Source organism: Corvus moneduloides, chromosome 3 (genome assembly GCF_009650955.1).
Source record: "Corvus moneduloides isolate bCorMon1 chromosome 3, bCorMon1.pri, whole genome shotgun sequence".
Classification (NCBI taxonomy): domain Eukaryota; kingdom Metazoa; phylum Chordata; class Aves; order Passeriformes; family Corvidae; genus Corvus; species Corvus moneduloides.
This window is the reverse complement of record NC_045478.1, coordinates 89,268,663-89,285,726: the sequence shown is the minus strand read 5'-3', so window position 1 is coordinate 89,285,726 and position 17,064 is coordinate 89,268,663. Positions and strand designations below refer to the sequence as shown.

The 17,064-nt window shown below is 39.6% G+C and overlaps 1 protein-coding gene across 1 annotated transcript in view; it reads right to left on the bottom strand.

Annotated features, from left to right (window-relative positions):
* Positions 1 to 5,532, bottom strand: part of PLD5 (phospholipase D family member 5) — a 184,418-nt gene extending 178,886 nt beyond the window's left edge. Inside the window, exon 1 of the mRNA XM_032102673.1 lies at positions 4,960 to 5,532. Coding sequence (XP_031958564.1) covers positions 4,960 to 5,145 — 186 coding nt within the window. The 5' untranslated portion in view covers positions 5,146 to 5,532. The remainder of the gene's footprint in view (positions 1 to 4,959) is intronic.
* Positions 5,533 to 17,064: the final 11,532 nt, after the last annotated feature.

Sequence of the window (17,064 nt, the reverse complement as noted above, 5' to 3'; positions counted from 1 at the left end):
GTGAGTCCCTTCCAACTCAGGATATTCTGTGATTCTATTAATTCATTTAACTCAAAAGAAGCCACATGTTTGCATTTATTTCAAGACTGGGGCTGTTTTGGGAACATGGGTAATGTTTTTTGAATTCTGATTTATATCCTGGCATTATTCTTCCTTAAACTGAAGCCACTGGCGCTGTCCAGCAACGGACTGGGCTTGACTGGGTTCTACTCCTGTTAGTGCTTTACATCAAGCTATGTCCACCTTCTTTGTTTAGGTGATGCAGGTTATAGCTATGCACATGGTGTCTTCTGCGTCCTTCTGAAGATTACAAATCTGTCTTCTGACATTTGACGTTAGTGTTAATTTTAATGCAAGAGCAGAAATGCACTTGGAAACTGTCCAACAATGCTTTTGTTGAGAATTTCCAGTATCACTAAAAAAAAAAAAAAAAAAGAGAGACAAACAAAGCTGCCTAACAGACCTACTAGTTTTTGAATAATAAAAATGAACTGGCAAAATTGGATTTGGGATTTCAACTTCTATAAAGGTATTATGACAGGTGAATTAAAGCTATATTTTATTTATGATTTGGTCATGCAGCTCTGAGAAGTATCTGGCCACACTTGTCAGGCACCATTGTAAACTGCCTTAAGCCTAACACTTGCACATCAGAGATCTGCCTCTGCTGCCAAGTGACACTGCTACCCCTGTACCTCATAGCCACTTTGCTCCCTGGGTGGCAATGCTGCCAAAGACATAGCAGTGTGCAACAGCATCAACTGGTCAAGTAACAGCAAGAGTACTTAGAATCTGAAAATCCCAACATTGCCCTTGCTGCTGATCAGAACTTCAGTAAAAAAACAAGAAATGATGCAATAATTCTCAGTAACTTCTCCTGATTATGATTATTCAAAAATAACAGACTGAGGATTGCCAGGAAATAATGCTGTCCTGATGTCAGGTCTCCCCAAAAGTTAGTTTTGAACCAGTTTCTTAAAAGAGAATTTTTTAAATCTTTTAACATAATCAAGCAAATTATTAAATTTAGACATTATTAGAGAGAGTACCACTACATCCTTAGGAAGGAATATGTGTATTTGTCAAAAATGAATATATGCTTGAAGCGTATCTCTTGTAGCTTAGAAAGAAATCTGTTCAGTTTTTAAGCTTTTATTATATAAAATTAAGTTCTCCAGAATTCTTTGCTGAGGTACCAGGAAAGCAGCTCTTCAATACTTGTCATTACTCTGGGATGCAGAGACATGACAGAGAGCTGCTGCAAATTAAACCAGACTAACTCCCATCAGCTAAAGCCTACCAGGTTGGCTACTCTTTCCCAATCCCTACCTCCTCCTTTTTCTCGTAATGAATTCACATTTTATCAAAAACAGGCAACACCAATGAGAAAGAAACAAAAACCACAAAAACCAAAACCACTAAGCAAAGAAGCATTTAAGAATATTTCACACATCAGTTTTCTCTCCAACACTTTCAATACCAGGCAAACAATTTCACAAAGAGGCACAAGGAATTAGTTGAAGCAAATACATAGAATCTGAAAAATTTCAGCTCTGCAGAGATTTCAGGTAAAGGTTTGCAACATCACTGTGATCACATCTACAGTGTTGGAGTTCCTCGCATCTCTCGTAAATTCCTCCATTAAGAGTATGGCTCTTCAGCACACTGGCTACAGCATGTGTGTACACTGAGGCCTCACCTCAGCAAAAACTCCTCATTGGGCCTTCAAACACGTTACAGCAGATTCATTTAATCTTAAATGCAGCATCTGAGTTCACAAAAGAACAGGGGTGAGTTGTGTTCACATATTTCATAGTACAAGCTGTGTTGCTGCCACTTGGAAAAAGATAACTCTACAAAAACAACTAGCCAATGACCCACATGATATTAAGATCCATTTGAAGAACAATTAATTAGCAAGACACCAGCAATATGTTCCAGATTTTTACTTCCTCTATGGTTAGTCAATAATTAAATATTGATCAATTTTAAAGAACAACTTGCTCTGTGCTTTCAGAAGAGATAATGCAGTTGAATTTTGAACCTCTTTACCATACTCTTGAACCTCTTTACCACAGTCCTCAAATTGAAATCTGTGTAAAAAAAACCTAAAACAAGCACAAACAAACCAAAAACCACACCACCATAACCCACAACTGTTAGAGTTTTGAAATCTAGAAACAAACTGTTCCTATATTTGACAACCTTTTTACATAAACAATTTGATACAAATTGGCTTCAGAAGATGTTTTTTAACCCCTCAAACTCTACATGGATTAATAAGTGTTGCACATGAGTAAGTTATGCTATTCACTTCAACAAAAGTCAATATGAAATACCTACTGTGACCTACAAGGATTTACTGTAAGTAATGAACAAAATACGCTGGCCCAATTTCATCCCTATTACAACTGAAATCAATTTAAGAAATCACTTCAATGAAGCAAAACCCAACCCCCTCCTCAATGCTGAAAGAGTACACATGAAACTTCAAAATCTGTTCATGTGTATCTTGACTTGCACTCACTATATACCCTCCTTCTGCCTCACCTGTCCTTGTGCAGCATCAAGTCTGTGATAACATACTTTTACATTCAGTGCCTCCATGAATGCTCACTCCTTGTATTTTGATTTTCTTTGTAGGTATCAAGCAACATGATTATCTCAGAGGGAGCTGTAATGAAATGTTACGCAACTTCATGAGGTGGATGGAGGATGTGAATATCTTCATTATGCAATACTGGCCAAAAGCTGTCGTATGTCAATGACTATCCCATTCAAAATGATGCATCTCAAAGTAATTGGTTTGTCTCCTGGAGTGGAAGAGTGGAGTGTAGGAAATAACTTCTTCAGCAAGAGAACACTCAAACCCCTCAAAGATTTATCTGAAAACAGAAAATAACAACCTTTCTCCAAAACTGTATAAGCAAAATAGAATTTATAAATAAATAGACATTTTATTTATATTCATGCAATAGCCCGTCTGTTACGACATTCATGAGTAATGCAGTTACCTTAAACCACAAAACAAAGTATTTTCAGGTATCTACTGTTGGCATATCAGTGTACTGCAGGGTATTCACAATAAATGTAAATTAAATAACTACTTTATGGCAAGCTAGATATATCAATGCTCCAATTTTTTTCCTCTCTGCATTGTTCAAATAGGCTGTGGGAGTAAAAATAACTGGATCAAATGAGAGGGAAACCCCCAAAAGAACATGCATTCATGCCACACAGATTACAGAGAAAGCTTTTCACACAAATGCTGCAGGGTTATTGAAGACTACTATTGTGACAAAATATTGACTTAATAAAAATAATAATAACCCCCAACAACAACAACCCAGCAATAAAACCACACACAAAATCAAGGTTTTGCACTTTCAATCTTCAAACAAGTTAATGCCTATTTTCCTTCTTCCTGCTAATATGATTTATTATACAGGTATCTGACCATTCAGCTACCAGACATCAAACTGTTGACAGATTGTTCCCCCCTGCAATTAACAATCATTCATTTGATCACAGATATCAACATGTAGAAAAATCAGTTACAAGAGCCACAGCTCAGATTTCTGTGCTTTCCATGTTTTAGCTGTACTGAGATATGGCACTGACCTTTCTTCTTGATTCACAATGGGTGAATACTCCACTTACAAGCTTACTACTGTGAAGCCTTGTTGTCAGCGTGAAGAATCACAAAATTGTGTTAAAGGCATACAGAATTCAATACCTTTCTCAACATTTGAAATGTGATCTTTGCAACTGATCATCAGTTCTTGTCATTTCCCCCAAAGTATAAACAACTCAAGTTTAAGATTTCACTAAGAGGGATAAAATACCCTGCAGGTTAATGGGAAGGGAGGGTTATAGTCCATGAACTAGTTGGTAAAGGACCTTCTTTCAGGCTTCATCTTTAAAGGACTCTACTATGCCATCTAGGATTTTCACGTAATAAAGGCAATTTATCCTTCTAATCAGACCATTTCTATTCAAAGAGACTTCAGGTGGCTGTACCACATGAAATATTTTCCTGTGCCTCTTGAAGTCAATGTGACTGTGATTGCAAATTCACACTCACTAATGTAAAGAATAGCAGACTGTTGCATTATGCAAGCCCATCCACATTCTTTCACATCCCTGTAAATGCAGCTACTTTCCTGTCTTGATTGTACTGTACACCCTAACAATGGGTTTCACCTAATAAGCTATTCAGGAAACTTACACAGCGTGCAGGTCCTCTCAACCCATTTCCTTGCTGTTACAAGTAACATGAAAAATGCTTTCAAACATCATCTGAGACAGGAACACTCTGAAGCACCTTAAATTCTCATAAAATATTCACTAGAGCTATCCACAGTATCAGTTCTATTGTGGCCTCAAACACAGTTAAGTCATGTACTACTGCTGCAGGAAGAAAAGTCTTGAAGGAAATCTCTACCCCACATAGGTAAGAGTATGTTCAAAGTCCTATGCATGGAGAAGAAAAAGATGGGGGAGGGGAAGAATGAAAATCATATCTAGAATTTTAAAAAAAGAAAAAGAAAAAGAAAACAGCTGTTTTCTTTTACCTATTCTAGAATTACATTATAATCACCGTGAGATAAATGCTCTAACCTCCATCTGTACCATCCCAATCTTCCTCCTCCCACATCAGTGCTGAATTTGCTGGAATAGAAGAAGCAATCAGCCAAGAACGTTAAAAAATATTTCCAGTTAGGAAGAGACTTGCATGTGGCTTGGAACAGTACGGACATCTCATTTACCTCAGATCTGACCACTACGGGACCTCTAAGTAGCTCCTTTCTCTATCATTTGGGAAATGCCATGCCCAACTACTGGAGCAACACTTTTCTTCTGGAGTCCCAGCTGGCAGACAGCCTAACAGAGCACCTAGACAGTGGTCTAGAAAATAAGGAAAAAAAAGAGGTGGGGGGGAAAAAGAAGCTGGCTTACGTGCTCCAGTTTGTCTTTCCTCCTCAGCCAGACACTGGCACTGTAGTCCTGCTGCTTGACAGTGCTGTAGAAGTTCGCACCTACTCTGGTGAGGCTTGGGGAAGGCTCCCTGGGTCTGCTCTTCAGCCTCATCTGCTCGAAGCCCTCATGGGGGGATGAGGAGAGCCAGTCATGCCTGACTTCCATCTTGACATGACAAGGCAAAGTCCAAGGGAAAAAAACCAGAAGAAATGAAGAAATTAAGAGGCACTAAATGAAGATGGTCCAAAAAGGAACAGGATGGGAGAAGAAGAAAGAAAAGGAAAGCAAAAAAAACCCTTAAAACCAGAAAATGGTAAGAGAAGGGAGAGACAAGGAGAAATAAGGTAGAAGGAGTGGAGGGAGAAGAAAAGGCTGCAGGTACGAGAGAGGAGCGGGCTGGGAGAGATGAAAGGGCACTCGGGAAAGAAGATGCTCCAAGATGCCGCTGCTTGTTGCCCTGGCCGCCACCGAGCTGCAGTCCAGGACCGACGCAGCGGGAAGCGGCTGCGTGCGGCTCTGCCCGGGACGAAGGCGAGGGGCGGCGCGGCCCCGGCAGCCGAGGCCGGGCGGGGCTGCCGCCTCCAGCCCGCCTGCAGGTTGGCGCAGTGGAGGGGCCGCCGCCCGCCCGGGGATGCGCCCGGCTCCTCCCCCACCTCCCCTCCCCGCAGCCACCTTCGGGGAAGCAGCCAGCTGCACGGGAGAGCCCCTTCCTTTCGAGAGGAGCTGCCGCTGCCGCCGTGCTGGGGCCCCCCGTGCCCCTAGGGAAGTTGTCTCGTTTGCTCTCCCCCCGTCCCGGCGGCACCGACCCGCCCGCAGCCCGCCGAGGGCTGGGCGGCCGCTTGCCACTCCCTCTCCTGGAAGCCTTTGTCCGATCTCCCCACGGCGGAGGCTCCCGGGGCCGCTGCCCGCTCCCCTGTCCTGCCCGGCCCGGGGCGGGGTGTGCCCCTCACCCCGCCCGGCTCCGCCGCGGCCAGCGGGGATGCGGGGCTGTGGGCGCCGGAGGCACCGCGCCGGCCTCTCCCGCAGCCCCTCTCCGTCACCGCGTCCCCTCCCTCCCTGGGCAGGGGCTCCCGGTGCTCTCGGGCGTAACCAGACCGAGCTGCCGGTCCTTCCGCCGGGGCAGCCAGGAGCGCACCTCGCCTGACCAGGAGGCGAAAGCCCCGGCTCGGCTCCGCTCCAGGTCCGAGTCCCGCCTGGAAGCCCTCGCCGCTGCAGCGGCTCAGCCAGCACCAGACCTCAGGAATCAAATCGCTTCTGTGGTCCCGGTGGACAATGTAGCTGGGATGCCCATACTCGTAGATCCCTGGCATCTAGGATTTCTCTCATAAAATAAAAGACCTTTTGGGGTGGTTTCTATAGTCCGCTGCCATCTCTTTTAGTGGAAGTTGATGTGTGTTGCTATTTAGCTCAAACGTGTTTCAGCAGAAAAAAGGACTTTCCTTTTTCACAGTATGAAAAGCCACCTCGCTAATTGCCCACACACTTTGCAAAGCTATATTAGGCATAGACAAGAAAACTTTCTCACACAGTGCATCAAGAAATATTTACTGGAGCTCAGAACAACATTTCAGTTTCTGGTCAATACTTGCTGTCAGGCAAATGTTTGCCTGTATTCCTGTCCTTTGGAAATAGGTGCCTCTATGAGCATGTACAATTAATACATCAACATCTGCAGATTTTTTTTCCCTGCTACAGGACTAAACTGATGTAGCTATTGAGATAAAGGGATGCTGAACTAGAAGTCTACACTTGAATCCAGTTAACTGAAAATAGCCTTTGAATGGTAAAAAAAGTTCATCCAGACAAATTTCTGAGAAAATTGTGGAACAGCCCTCAGCTAATCATTTCATCTACAGTGAGCTCTACTTCCATCTGATCAAAAGGCAAATTTAAAATATCCTTATGGTTGGACTTAAGGTGTATCACTGCAAAATATCAGCTAGAAACCAGACAGATAATGATTTTTTCCTTTCAAAATTCTAAGGATAAAGGCAAAATTCACATCACAACTCATAACTGAGGGCTATTATTAAAAGATAATACTAGTATCTTTGTGAAATACTGGAAAAATAAACTGAACAGTAGCAGAGGTTTGGTAGGAACATAAATTACAACATCTTCTTCTAAAACTAGAAAGACAATTTCAATACTTGCCTAAATACTACTACAAAAAAGAGTGTAACAAAATATCAACAACCAGAACCTTCAGTGTTATACACAATGTTATATATTTTTAACTCACCAGTGTAAAGGATTTGCAGTTTTCTTTCTATTAACTTTCTAGTTTCTTCAGTTAGAAAATTTAGGTATTTCCAAGACTGTCAATACAACCTCAAAACACCTAGATCAAAAATGAGACCTATGTGATCCTGCTGCATGCAGGACACACTTGAAGGCACTGAGATTTAATGTATGGCACATCCCAGCTGAAGCAGTTTTAAACTTACACAGAATAACTTGATTAGAAGCCTGCTGAACTGAACTTTAGCTGTAGATGCCCATTAAGGAATTCTATATGCTCATGGATGCACCTACTCCCAAAGGACTGGAATAAATGCCATCATTCAGTCAGAAGAAAGGAAAAGAAAGGAAAAGAGCCTCTGTGTTTCTTCAAGCGTATCATAACCCAGCAGGTGTACATATACATATATATATGTATCATGTTCTTAGAAAAACTGCCTGTGCTGTAAAGCAGGAGAGCCTGCTTTGTGCTGGTTTTGCCTAAGAATTTTCACATTGTCTCTATAGCAGTATATGAAGCACTTAAACCTTGTCTTTAGCCTTCAGATCGTTCTGGTTTATGCTGCCTGCAAATATTAAAAAAGAAATGTTGTTAGTGTCACTCTGCAGTTGCCACCTGCTTTGCTCCCCATCCCTTAGTACTATAACAGAATCCATATGCCACTGTACTTGAGTACAAGACATGTCTCATTCCCCCATATGTATTAAGATTTTTTTTTTAAACATATGTTAGCTTTTTGGTAGGGTTAATTTGTCCTACCTTCCCTAGCTACACTACCAGCAGACCTCAACTGCCAGAGGAGCTTCTTTCTGCCTATCCAGGACAGCCAGAAAATGGAGTCCTAAGGTTGCTTTTAGTCTCTAGGCTATAAAGAGAAAGTTTGCTCCTTTTTCCAAGCACCTTCTTTGACACGTAGGTGTGCTGCATTCTACTACTACTACTGCCAACATTATTATTATTATCCCAGTCCTACTCTCACTAGGAATGAGAGAGAAAAGGCAAAAAAGAAGCCTGGAAAAAGTCTGTTAAAATCATGTGAGCAAGCTATGCTTGCAAAACCTTTGTTGCTTACTAACCCCAAGCAGAAAAGATTCCTAGTGGGAAAACATAATCTAATGACTATAAATTTTTGTGTTTTTGTAAAAATTTTACTCAGGCAAAGTCATAAGATAAGAATACAATGTCAATCCCTAGTGAATACATGACTATTAATCTAATTTGAAAAGAGTAAAGAGCTGTTTCCCAGATTTTGTGTTCCAGTTTATTTCCAGGTTAGATCTATGCAAAAAAAAAAACCCCAGTTTTGTTCAAACAACCACAAGCATATCAACAAATTCAACACAAAGATAATTCAGCTCATTAAAATTCAATCAGATCAGCAATTCCAATTGGCTGTATGAGCTGGATTAAACTGCTGTCTTTCTCTTCCCCACAATTTTCAGAATTACCCAAACACCTGCTCCTGTCAAGGCCCTTTGCTTCCACAGCCAGATGACTACAGCAGCAAGGATGACTGAAAATACAAACATCACACTTATATAATTAGCAATGGATCCTAGTCATGCATATCATAATATGATTTTACCTTACCATGGTTCAGACTACCATTTTCTTCAATTCACTGCCCATCTTATCAAGACTCAGAGGAACTCCTTTTAAGCAATCTACAGAATTTTCCATTTTCCATACCAACAGGATGAATGCTGTAGGGGGCAGAGTTAACTCAGGCCAATGCAAAGAAAATCAGGATATAAGTGGAAACATGTAGGTAGGGCTACAACAGATACATTTTTTTAAAAAGACAGCTTCTATTTATCCCAAAAATCATATCCAGACAAGTTTTAAAGGACCTGCTCCCTGTGCTCTAGCTTTCTAAACACACTGTTTTTAATGAACAGGTTCTAGCAATTCAAAGTATCTACAAGAACCTTAGACTTTTTATCAGCAAATGGCATCTACCTAGAACCATAAAAACTCCTATAGCACAACTTTATTTTGGCTGCATAGCTATACTTGCATGCATGCACCTGTAATAGATTCAAAGCCTCCTTACAAAGTACTAATTTCTAATGCAGAGCTGAGCTGCACACAAGCACTGGCCCACTTTTTAGAATGTACCACACCTGACCAAAACAGCAGGCAGCAATTGCCTGCAGGCTTCAGCTGCTGTCCAGTCAGAGGCGTGTGACTGATGCCAGCTCCAGCAGCAGTCCTGGGCCTGGAAGCCAAGTGGGAAGGGAACTGTCCCCTGCTTACCCAGCTCAGCTGAACTTGTTTCTCATCTAGGAATTGACAAAAACACTCAAATGGGGAGATCTTTTTTACCTCCCAATAACACTGGCCTGTCCCAGATTAAATTAATAGTCTTTCAAACAATTTTTAGAATTACCAAAACACCAGCTCCTTCCCCACCCCCCAAATTCTATCAGCCTACAAAGAAAAAACCCGTTGCATCAGGCTGTTTCCTCTATGCTGATATGCTAGCCATGTCACCAAGCCTATCTGCTACTACCTCCTGGAAGCAGCTGCCAATCATTGAAACATGGGTTTGCTATAGGGAAGGACCAGAGAGAAAAAAAAAATAAAGATAAAAGAGATTTTTTTTTCCCTATAGTGCAATGTCCTACAGTGCCAAGCACTAGGTCAGAATAGTAAAACTCACTAGATGCGCAGTAGGAAAAATGTAAGGAAGGAGCTGGACTGCTATATGGAGATGTGTAAATAATTTCTGCATTGTTGCTTTGCCAAATCCTATGCAGCACAGTATGAAACCTTTGTACAGAATTTCTATATCTTCAGTTTTTGGACAAGAATTGAAGTCACAAGTATGTAATGGGAGTTTCAAACCTAAAGTGAAGTTTTAGAGTTGGGGGTGCTTCAGATTTCAGGTTATGAACATATCAGACACCTACTTCAGAAATTACATGGAAGTGTTGTCTAATACTGATAGTGTTCTCTGCTTTAGCTTCCCTGTGTCTTTCTGAATTCAACTATTAACCAAATTCTTCTGTGTCTCTTGCCTGAAATTTTAACCTCAAACTTTTTCTTCTTTGCATGATCTCTGATTCAAAATGAACAAAAACCAATACCAAACAAACAAAAACCCCCAAAACACAAACAAACAAACACAACAAAACCCACACAAAGAAACTAATTATAAACCTTAACACACAGAACAACCACCTGTTAGGAACATCATTAATCTTGAGACACCTCTTGTCTGTCAGATTTGGTGGAAATAAACCATGTCCCAGACCATTGTAGTCTGGGATTGACAGACAAATAGTATAATTACATAAACTTTGTTTCCTTTAGAAATTAAATAAAAAATACCTGAGACATCAACTAATTCATTTTCCATTTGAAATAAAATATTATCCTGTAAGTATCATCCAAATTTCCACTTTGCCTAGAAGTCCAGGGCTAGAATGTTTCTCCTAGGGCATCCTTTCCACCTCCATGTGACCTAAGAAGGTGCTAAACTGGCCCCTTGGCTCTGCCTTGTCCTGCATGGATACCAGCATGGACTGGGATGCTCTTACTTTCACTATGGATTGTGAGAGAATATATGATACCTTCCATCTGAAATCAAATTCTGCCTTCATTCCTTCTACGCTCCTTCATCCCTTCCCCCACACCCACCCACACATTGCCAAAGAACATTTTCAGTTCTGGGCCTCAATAATCTTCTCCAGACAAGATTTCATCCTGCACCTTAAAATAATATTCATTAGTTCCACATATTAATGGGGCCAAATTCTGTCCTCTATTCCACCTCTATGTCCCCACTGGAGTCATGAAACAAGAATAATTGTATAATGAACCTGTAACCAGGGGCCAAAATTTGGCCTACATTTCTTTAAAATAAATCTACAGCAAGTAATAGGTGTCCACTTACCCTGAGAATGAGGCATTTTTGTGAAGGGTGCTGGCTTTTCTTTTCTGTTTACTGGGCAGGTTCACAACTATCTCAGCTTGAGTTCTTCATGCTGAATTTATCTGGTTGGTGCAGCAAAGTGCAATAAGCAGACTGATGACAAGATCTAAGCTCTCAAGGAGTCTTGCTCTGAAGTGAGTTGTTAAAATTGTTCCAGAGGAGTGGCAGTCAGCAGACAAAACACACTGAAAGGGACAATGTTTTTAACAGTTGTTCAGGGATACAGGAATGCTCTTTCACTTTTATTTTCAACCCATATGTAAATTTTGGTTGATAACAAGGGATATATTCTCTACCTCTGCACAATTTGAGGTGTAGGGAGGAAGGGGAGAGAAAAATTGAACAACCTTTAATGAATCATTAAGGTTGGAAAAGATCTCTAAGATAATTGAATAAAACCTTTGGTACTTTGTTCACACTAAACCATATCCCCAAGTGCCACATCCACATGCCTTTTGAATACTTCCCGGGTACAGTGATTTTATCACTTTCCTGAGCAGCCTGTTCCAATACCTGAATGCTACTACATAAATAAAAAAAGAATGTAAAGAAAATAAATTCAATTAGAGGGTGGGGGAAGTAAAACAAAGAGGAGGAAACATTAGTGAATATTCTTTTGTGCCTGGATTGGTAGGGCAGTATAAGGAAAGAACAGGCTCTAAGATTAGCACTTTGAAACTTCCCTAAGTATATTCTCACAAGGATTAATATGGTGCAAAGAAAGAAATGTATTTCAAAAAGAATAAAATAGCACAAAGCCTTTTTTCTTTTTATTTTTAATATCAGAGTACCTCTGTAGTATATGTTTGTACTTACTCAGCAAAATTTTCATCACAAAAAGTATTAAAACAGGAATTATCCGAAGCAATCTTACACAAAAGACTTTTTTTCCTATAAAGTATTTTTCTACCATACGAAAGAGTATACTTCAAAATAATCCAAAAATTTTTAACACAGACAAAAAAAGTCAATATATTCTACCTAATTTCACAGCACAGAAAATTTGTGAAGATATTTCTCTGAACCAAAGAAAATTATCTAAATTATAATTGCCCTTTGGAAATTAGCTCAGAACTTTCTAAATAATGTCAAAGTGCAAGCTACAGTATCAGAAGCTTTAACACAACCTATTTTCTAATTGCAATAAAACTTAGAAGAAAAGAAATTTATCTGTATTTGTGCCATCCTATCTACCATGGATACAGTTGCCTTGCAACGTTTTTCACTGAAGTGTTTGTAAGCATTTGGATGGTGGCTTCCAGTGAAATACAGGTGAAAGGGTCTATTTGCTGAAATATTTTCCACTGAGAGAAAGCAGAAAGTTATGTCACAAAAGTCCTGACTTTTTTTCCCCAAAAGAATTATGTCATGTTACATCAGACATCAGACTTCCTTGTGTGACCAGAAAGATATTTATTGGTGTGACAGTACCTAAAATTAGATTAAATAGGACTCATGAGGCAATGTGACATGAGTTCTTTAACTGTGTGCTTATCTTTGTACCATGGCCCAACAGCATTTGGGGTAGTTGCATTTGAATCAGACCAGCTATGAGTAGAAGAGCAGAGAGGAAGGACAATGTTCACACATGGTTGGTGCAGGAGAGAAGAAGAATAGACTGTAGCAGCCTGGATTTAGAGTGGTTTGAGTTACAGAGAATCATGTCCTTACAAATAAGTGTATTTTATATAAAGCTTGACTGATTCAGATGATTAACATTTCAGGCCAAGTTTTCTAAAGGTTATTATCAATGAGTGCCTAGCATACATTATGGCACAGGTACAATATAAAAAAATTACAGGCACTGTCTCATTCACATTTGCTGTGACAGAGATCTTGGGATTCTTTGTGCAAGATTTTGCATAGATATATTCTAATTGATACTCTCTGCCTCTCAAGCTTTCTATCTGAATAAACAAGACAGATCAGAGAAAGAAAGGAAGCAGTTATTTCATTTTAGCAGATAAAACTTGAGATACAAAGAAGACATGCCAAAAGCTATTAAGTGGCCTGTAAAAGACCTAAAGGTTGAGATAGGATCTCCTGGAATTCATTCCACTCTTTAGCCAGAAAACACACCATGGTTTTGTGTTAATGATTCAACACTACAGAGGAAATTTCAGCTCACTGGTTATGCAGTAAAGGATTTCACTATGTTTCTCTACTATGGCTTTACTAACATAAGTACCAGTGAGGGTGCTGAAAATACTGTAAATGTGCTGTCAAACAGATATGGCCTCAACCAGACTTGGAGAATTCGTTACATGATTTTGACAGCTGTATTACAAACTCTTGATTAATTTACAACCCTGATGCTATTTTACAAAGTAACAGAGTGAAGGAGAATAAGGTACAGAAAAACAAAAATACAGACTATATCAACTGTTACTTAAAGGAGGTGGAAATTAATAACTATTGGTGACAAATGCTAACAGGAGACAAAAACACTTGTAATAAGATGGTGATAAAAAGCAAGCAATATGTACCAGTTTGTGAGTTGTAACAATATGAGGCAAAGATAAAAATTTTCAGGAAAGTGCATTTACCTTGACAACAAGAACAAAGTGGATTCCTAGCACAAAAAGATTTACAGGTAGAGGGCTAGAGGGGTTTTCTACCAAGATAAACTAATACAAAGGAGGAAACAAATGCAAGTACCAACAGTCAGGGTTAGGTTTTTCATTGGTGTAGATCCCCTCATCTGGCTCGGCTTTGTTTCTTGGTTACATGGGACATGAGTCAAAGCTGCTAATATTCTGTCCCTGACAAACTGTTTTCCACCTCAAGAAGCAGTAGTTGGTTTGAAGATTGAAACATGTATAGTGTCTCACATTTCAGAAAAATGGGGAAGAATTAATGATGTAGTCTTTCTCACTGCCCCCAAAACTATTTTTTTTCCTAATGCGTATATTTCTGTTACATTTAACGTATTTGAAAGGGGACATCCTGGAGCTGGCCAGAAAAGCTGCTGGTTTATACTTAATTTTACCCATTTGAATATGCACTCATGTGCAATTTTGTTAATGTGAGCAAAGTGACCAACACTTTGCTGAATCATTGATGACTATGATTCAGAAAGGACTGAAGCTGTCTGAGATCCCTGGGATATAGGATAGTCTTACTTTTTATGAACTTCTGGGAGCAGATTAACATAATTAAACACAATATATTTGCCTTTAGAGCCACAGCTCCAAAGAAACAGTCTTAGCTCATCCTCACTTGGCTGTATCCTCACTAGGAGGTTATACTGGAAGACAAAAGCTGAATGAGGGAGCATGGATAAGTGTCTCTGCAAGCAGTGCTTCCTCTACTGTATCATTTGGTTAGGCCCTTGTATGCAGAGTCAGGCAGCATTGCCATAGCTCCAACCTATCACAGGCACATGTGAGACATGCTCCTGCTGAACTTTGCTGACTTCTTGTACAAAATGTGTTTCATTCTAACAAAATCCACCGGAAATGTATTCTAAGGTAAGAGTTATTTTTCCTCATAAACACCCTCAATAGCTTAAACTAAATCTTCTTGAAATGAAAAGTAAAAACTCCTGTGAAGTTGGAAAACTTACTTCCTTAAATCACCAGAACGGCTGTAAACTGGCAAGGGAGGGACTGCAGTATTTACACAGTTTGCATACTCTACTCTAGAAAGGAAAAAATCAAAATTTCTTTAGGGGACTGAAAAATAAAAATAATTAGAGCTTTTATCAAAGTGGAATTTTGATCATCTGCAAAGCCTAGAAACTACTGTAAATGTTCAAGCTATTGAATGTTGAAGTAGGCATTACCCTTTCCTGAAAAATGTTGTGGTGCATGTGATCCCTTTTTATATGGCACAAGAGGGATTCAGGTAATCCCTAGATGTGTCGCTCAGATTTTTTCATGCAGAAAACATTTGCAATTGTGGTAGTCCTTAGGAAAAGGTAGAAAAGATTGATGCAGTGTAAGATATTTTAGTATTTAGTAGATATACTGGGTTATTGCTGTTTGTTTTCCAGTTAATTTGCAGCACTCTACTTTCCTTCTGTAAAGTATTTAATTATCCTTATGTAATGAAAGTTAGAAGCTGAAAAACCTGAAGCAGTTACATAAATGCTTAAACCCATCAACCAAATTTATCAGGCATTCTAGAATTTACGAATTCAAATACAAATTCTTGAAATGTTATAGAAATCAAAATAAGGGCACTTTAGGGATCTTTTTTTAAAGATGTTTAATATGCTCCATGCTTTGGAATAGAAGTAGAATTTACAAGGGGTTGATTTTGTACCAGGAACGTGCTTCTACATTTCTTGTAAAATTTCATCCAGAACTGACCATGTTGTAGTTCTAATTCATACAGTTTGCTCATTATGTACTTCTTAGAGCTCACATGAAATTCCAAGAAACTATATAGGTAAAGAATACCCCACTATCACATACTAAAGAGTTTTCCTAGGCTTCTTCTGTCTGTATTTCTTCTGTGGGGTTGGGAACCAGAACAAGAAAAGATTCTCTCTTCTGTGAATCTCTGTCTTAACAGCAAGGCATAAAAGACAGAAGAGTTCATTCAAAAAGGAAAGGAAGTTTAGAAATGGAATATTATCTCTGATCGTGGGAACTGCAAAGTGGGAGTTAATTAGAACTGGCTTTCTAGGAATGAAGGCAGTCATGGAGTTTTCACCAGAAGAGAAGAGAGTTTGCTTTTAGAGAAGACTGAGGCTTGTCTTTCTGCAATTCAGAACATACTGTTTTGGGGCTATCCCGTAAGTGCCACATCCCTACAGTCAAAGCATTGATCAAACGTAAGTTCCTTCTGCTCGCTCAATGGATACTTCTTCAAGAGCTTTCCCTGTAACTCTGACTTTAGGCAAATGCCTGGCTAACACCATCACAAAATCATTAAACTAATCTCAGTATTACATAGAATCATAGAACTTCTAGTTGGAAGGGATCCATGCGGCTCATCAAGTCCAAATCCCCGCTCCTTGCAGGACTACCTAAAAGTAAACAGTATGGCTAAGAGTGTTGTCCAGCTGCACCTTGAACTCTGGCAGGCTTGATATTGTCACCACTTCCCTGGGAAGCCTGGTGATTCTCACTCTGTCTCACTCTCACAGGCAGGGTGAGACACTTTCCTAATGTCCAATCTGAATTTACCCTGATGCAGCTTCATTCCATTTCTTTGTTTCCTAATGCTGGTCACCAGAGAGAGGAGATCAGCACTTCCTCCTTTGCTGCCTGCCTTGAGGATGTGTCTTAACTAAAGCATGCTAGCAGTCTTTATCAAGTCTGTTAATGGCAAGTCTGTAATGGCCCCAGTCTGAGCACGGCAAACAAAGGGGATGGACTAGCCTGAAGAGGATTGAGCAACATTATGGAGCCTGAACTCAGGTAGCTGAATTCAGAGCAAAAGGGACTTAGAGTGAACAGAGAGGCTGGGGAAAATAGTTTAGCATTTAGCTGTGTGCCTGCAATGTAAAGGCCTCTCTAAGTGGAGTTTCTTTATTCAAATTAAACTTTATTCAAATTAAACTGTAATTAAACTTTTCCAGTCTGCTGTGAGGGACTTGCAATTCAAGATGCGAATGTCACTATTTACATTTGATTTTGAAATATCCTTCAACACTCTTCTAATACACTTTAGCTTTATCATCTCAAAAGAACTAAATCCTGTGAAAATTTTATATTTACTTTTCTCTACTAGTAATGTAGTGAAGGAAACCTTAATACTTATGAATATGTTAAAGGAATCCATTTTGAACAATTCTTTACAGAATATTTCTTTCAAAAACTAATTATTAATAATAATGAATATGCCTTCCAAAACTAATAAAACAATAAACCTATATAATTTCTTTTTGTAATACAAGCTGTAAAGCAGTTCAAAATGGAGAAAGAAAAGCATGCTAAAAAGTTAAAAATTACTC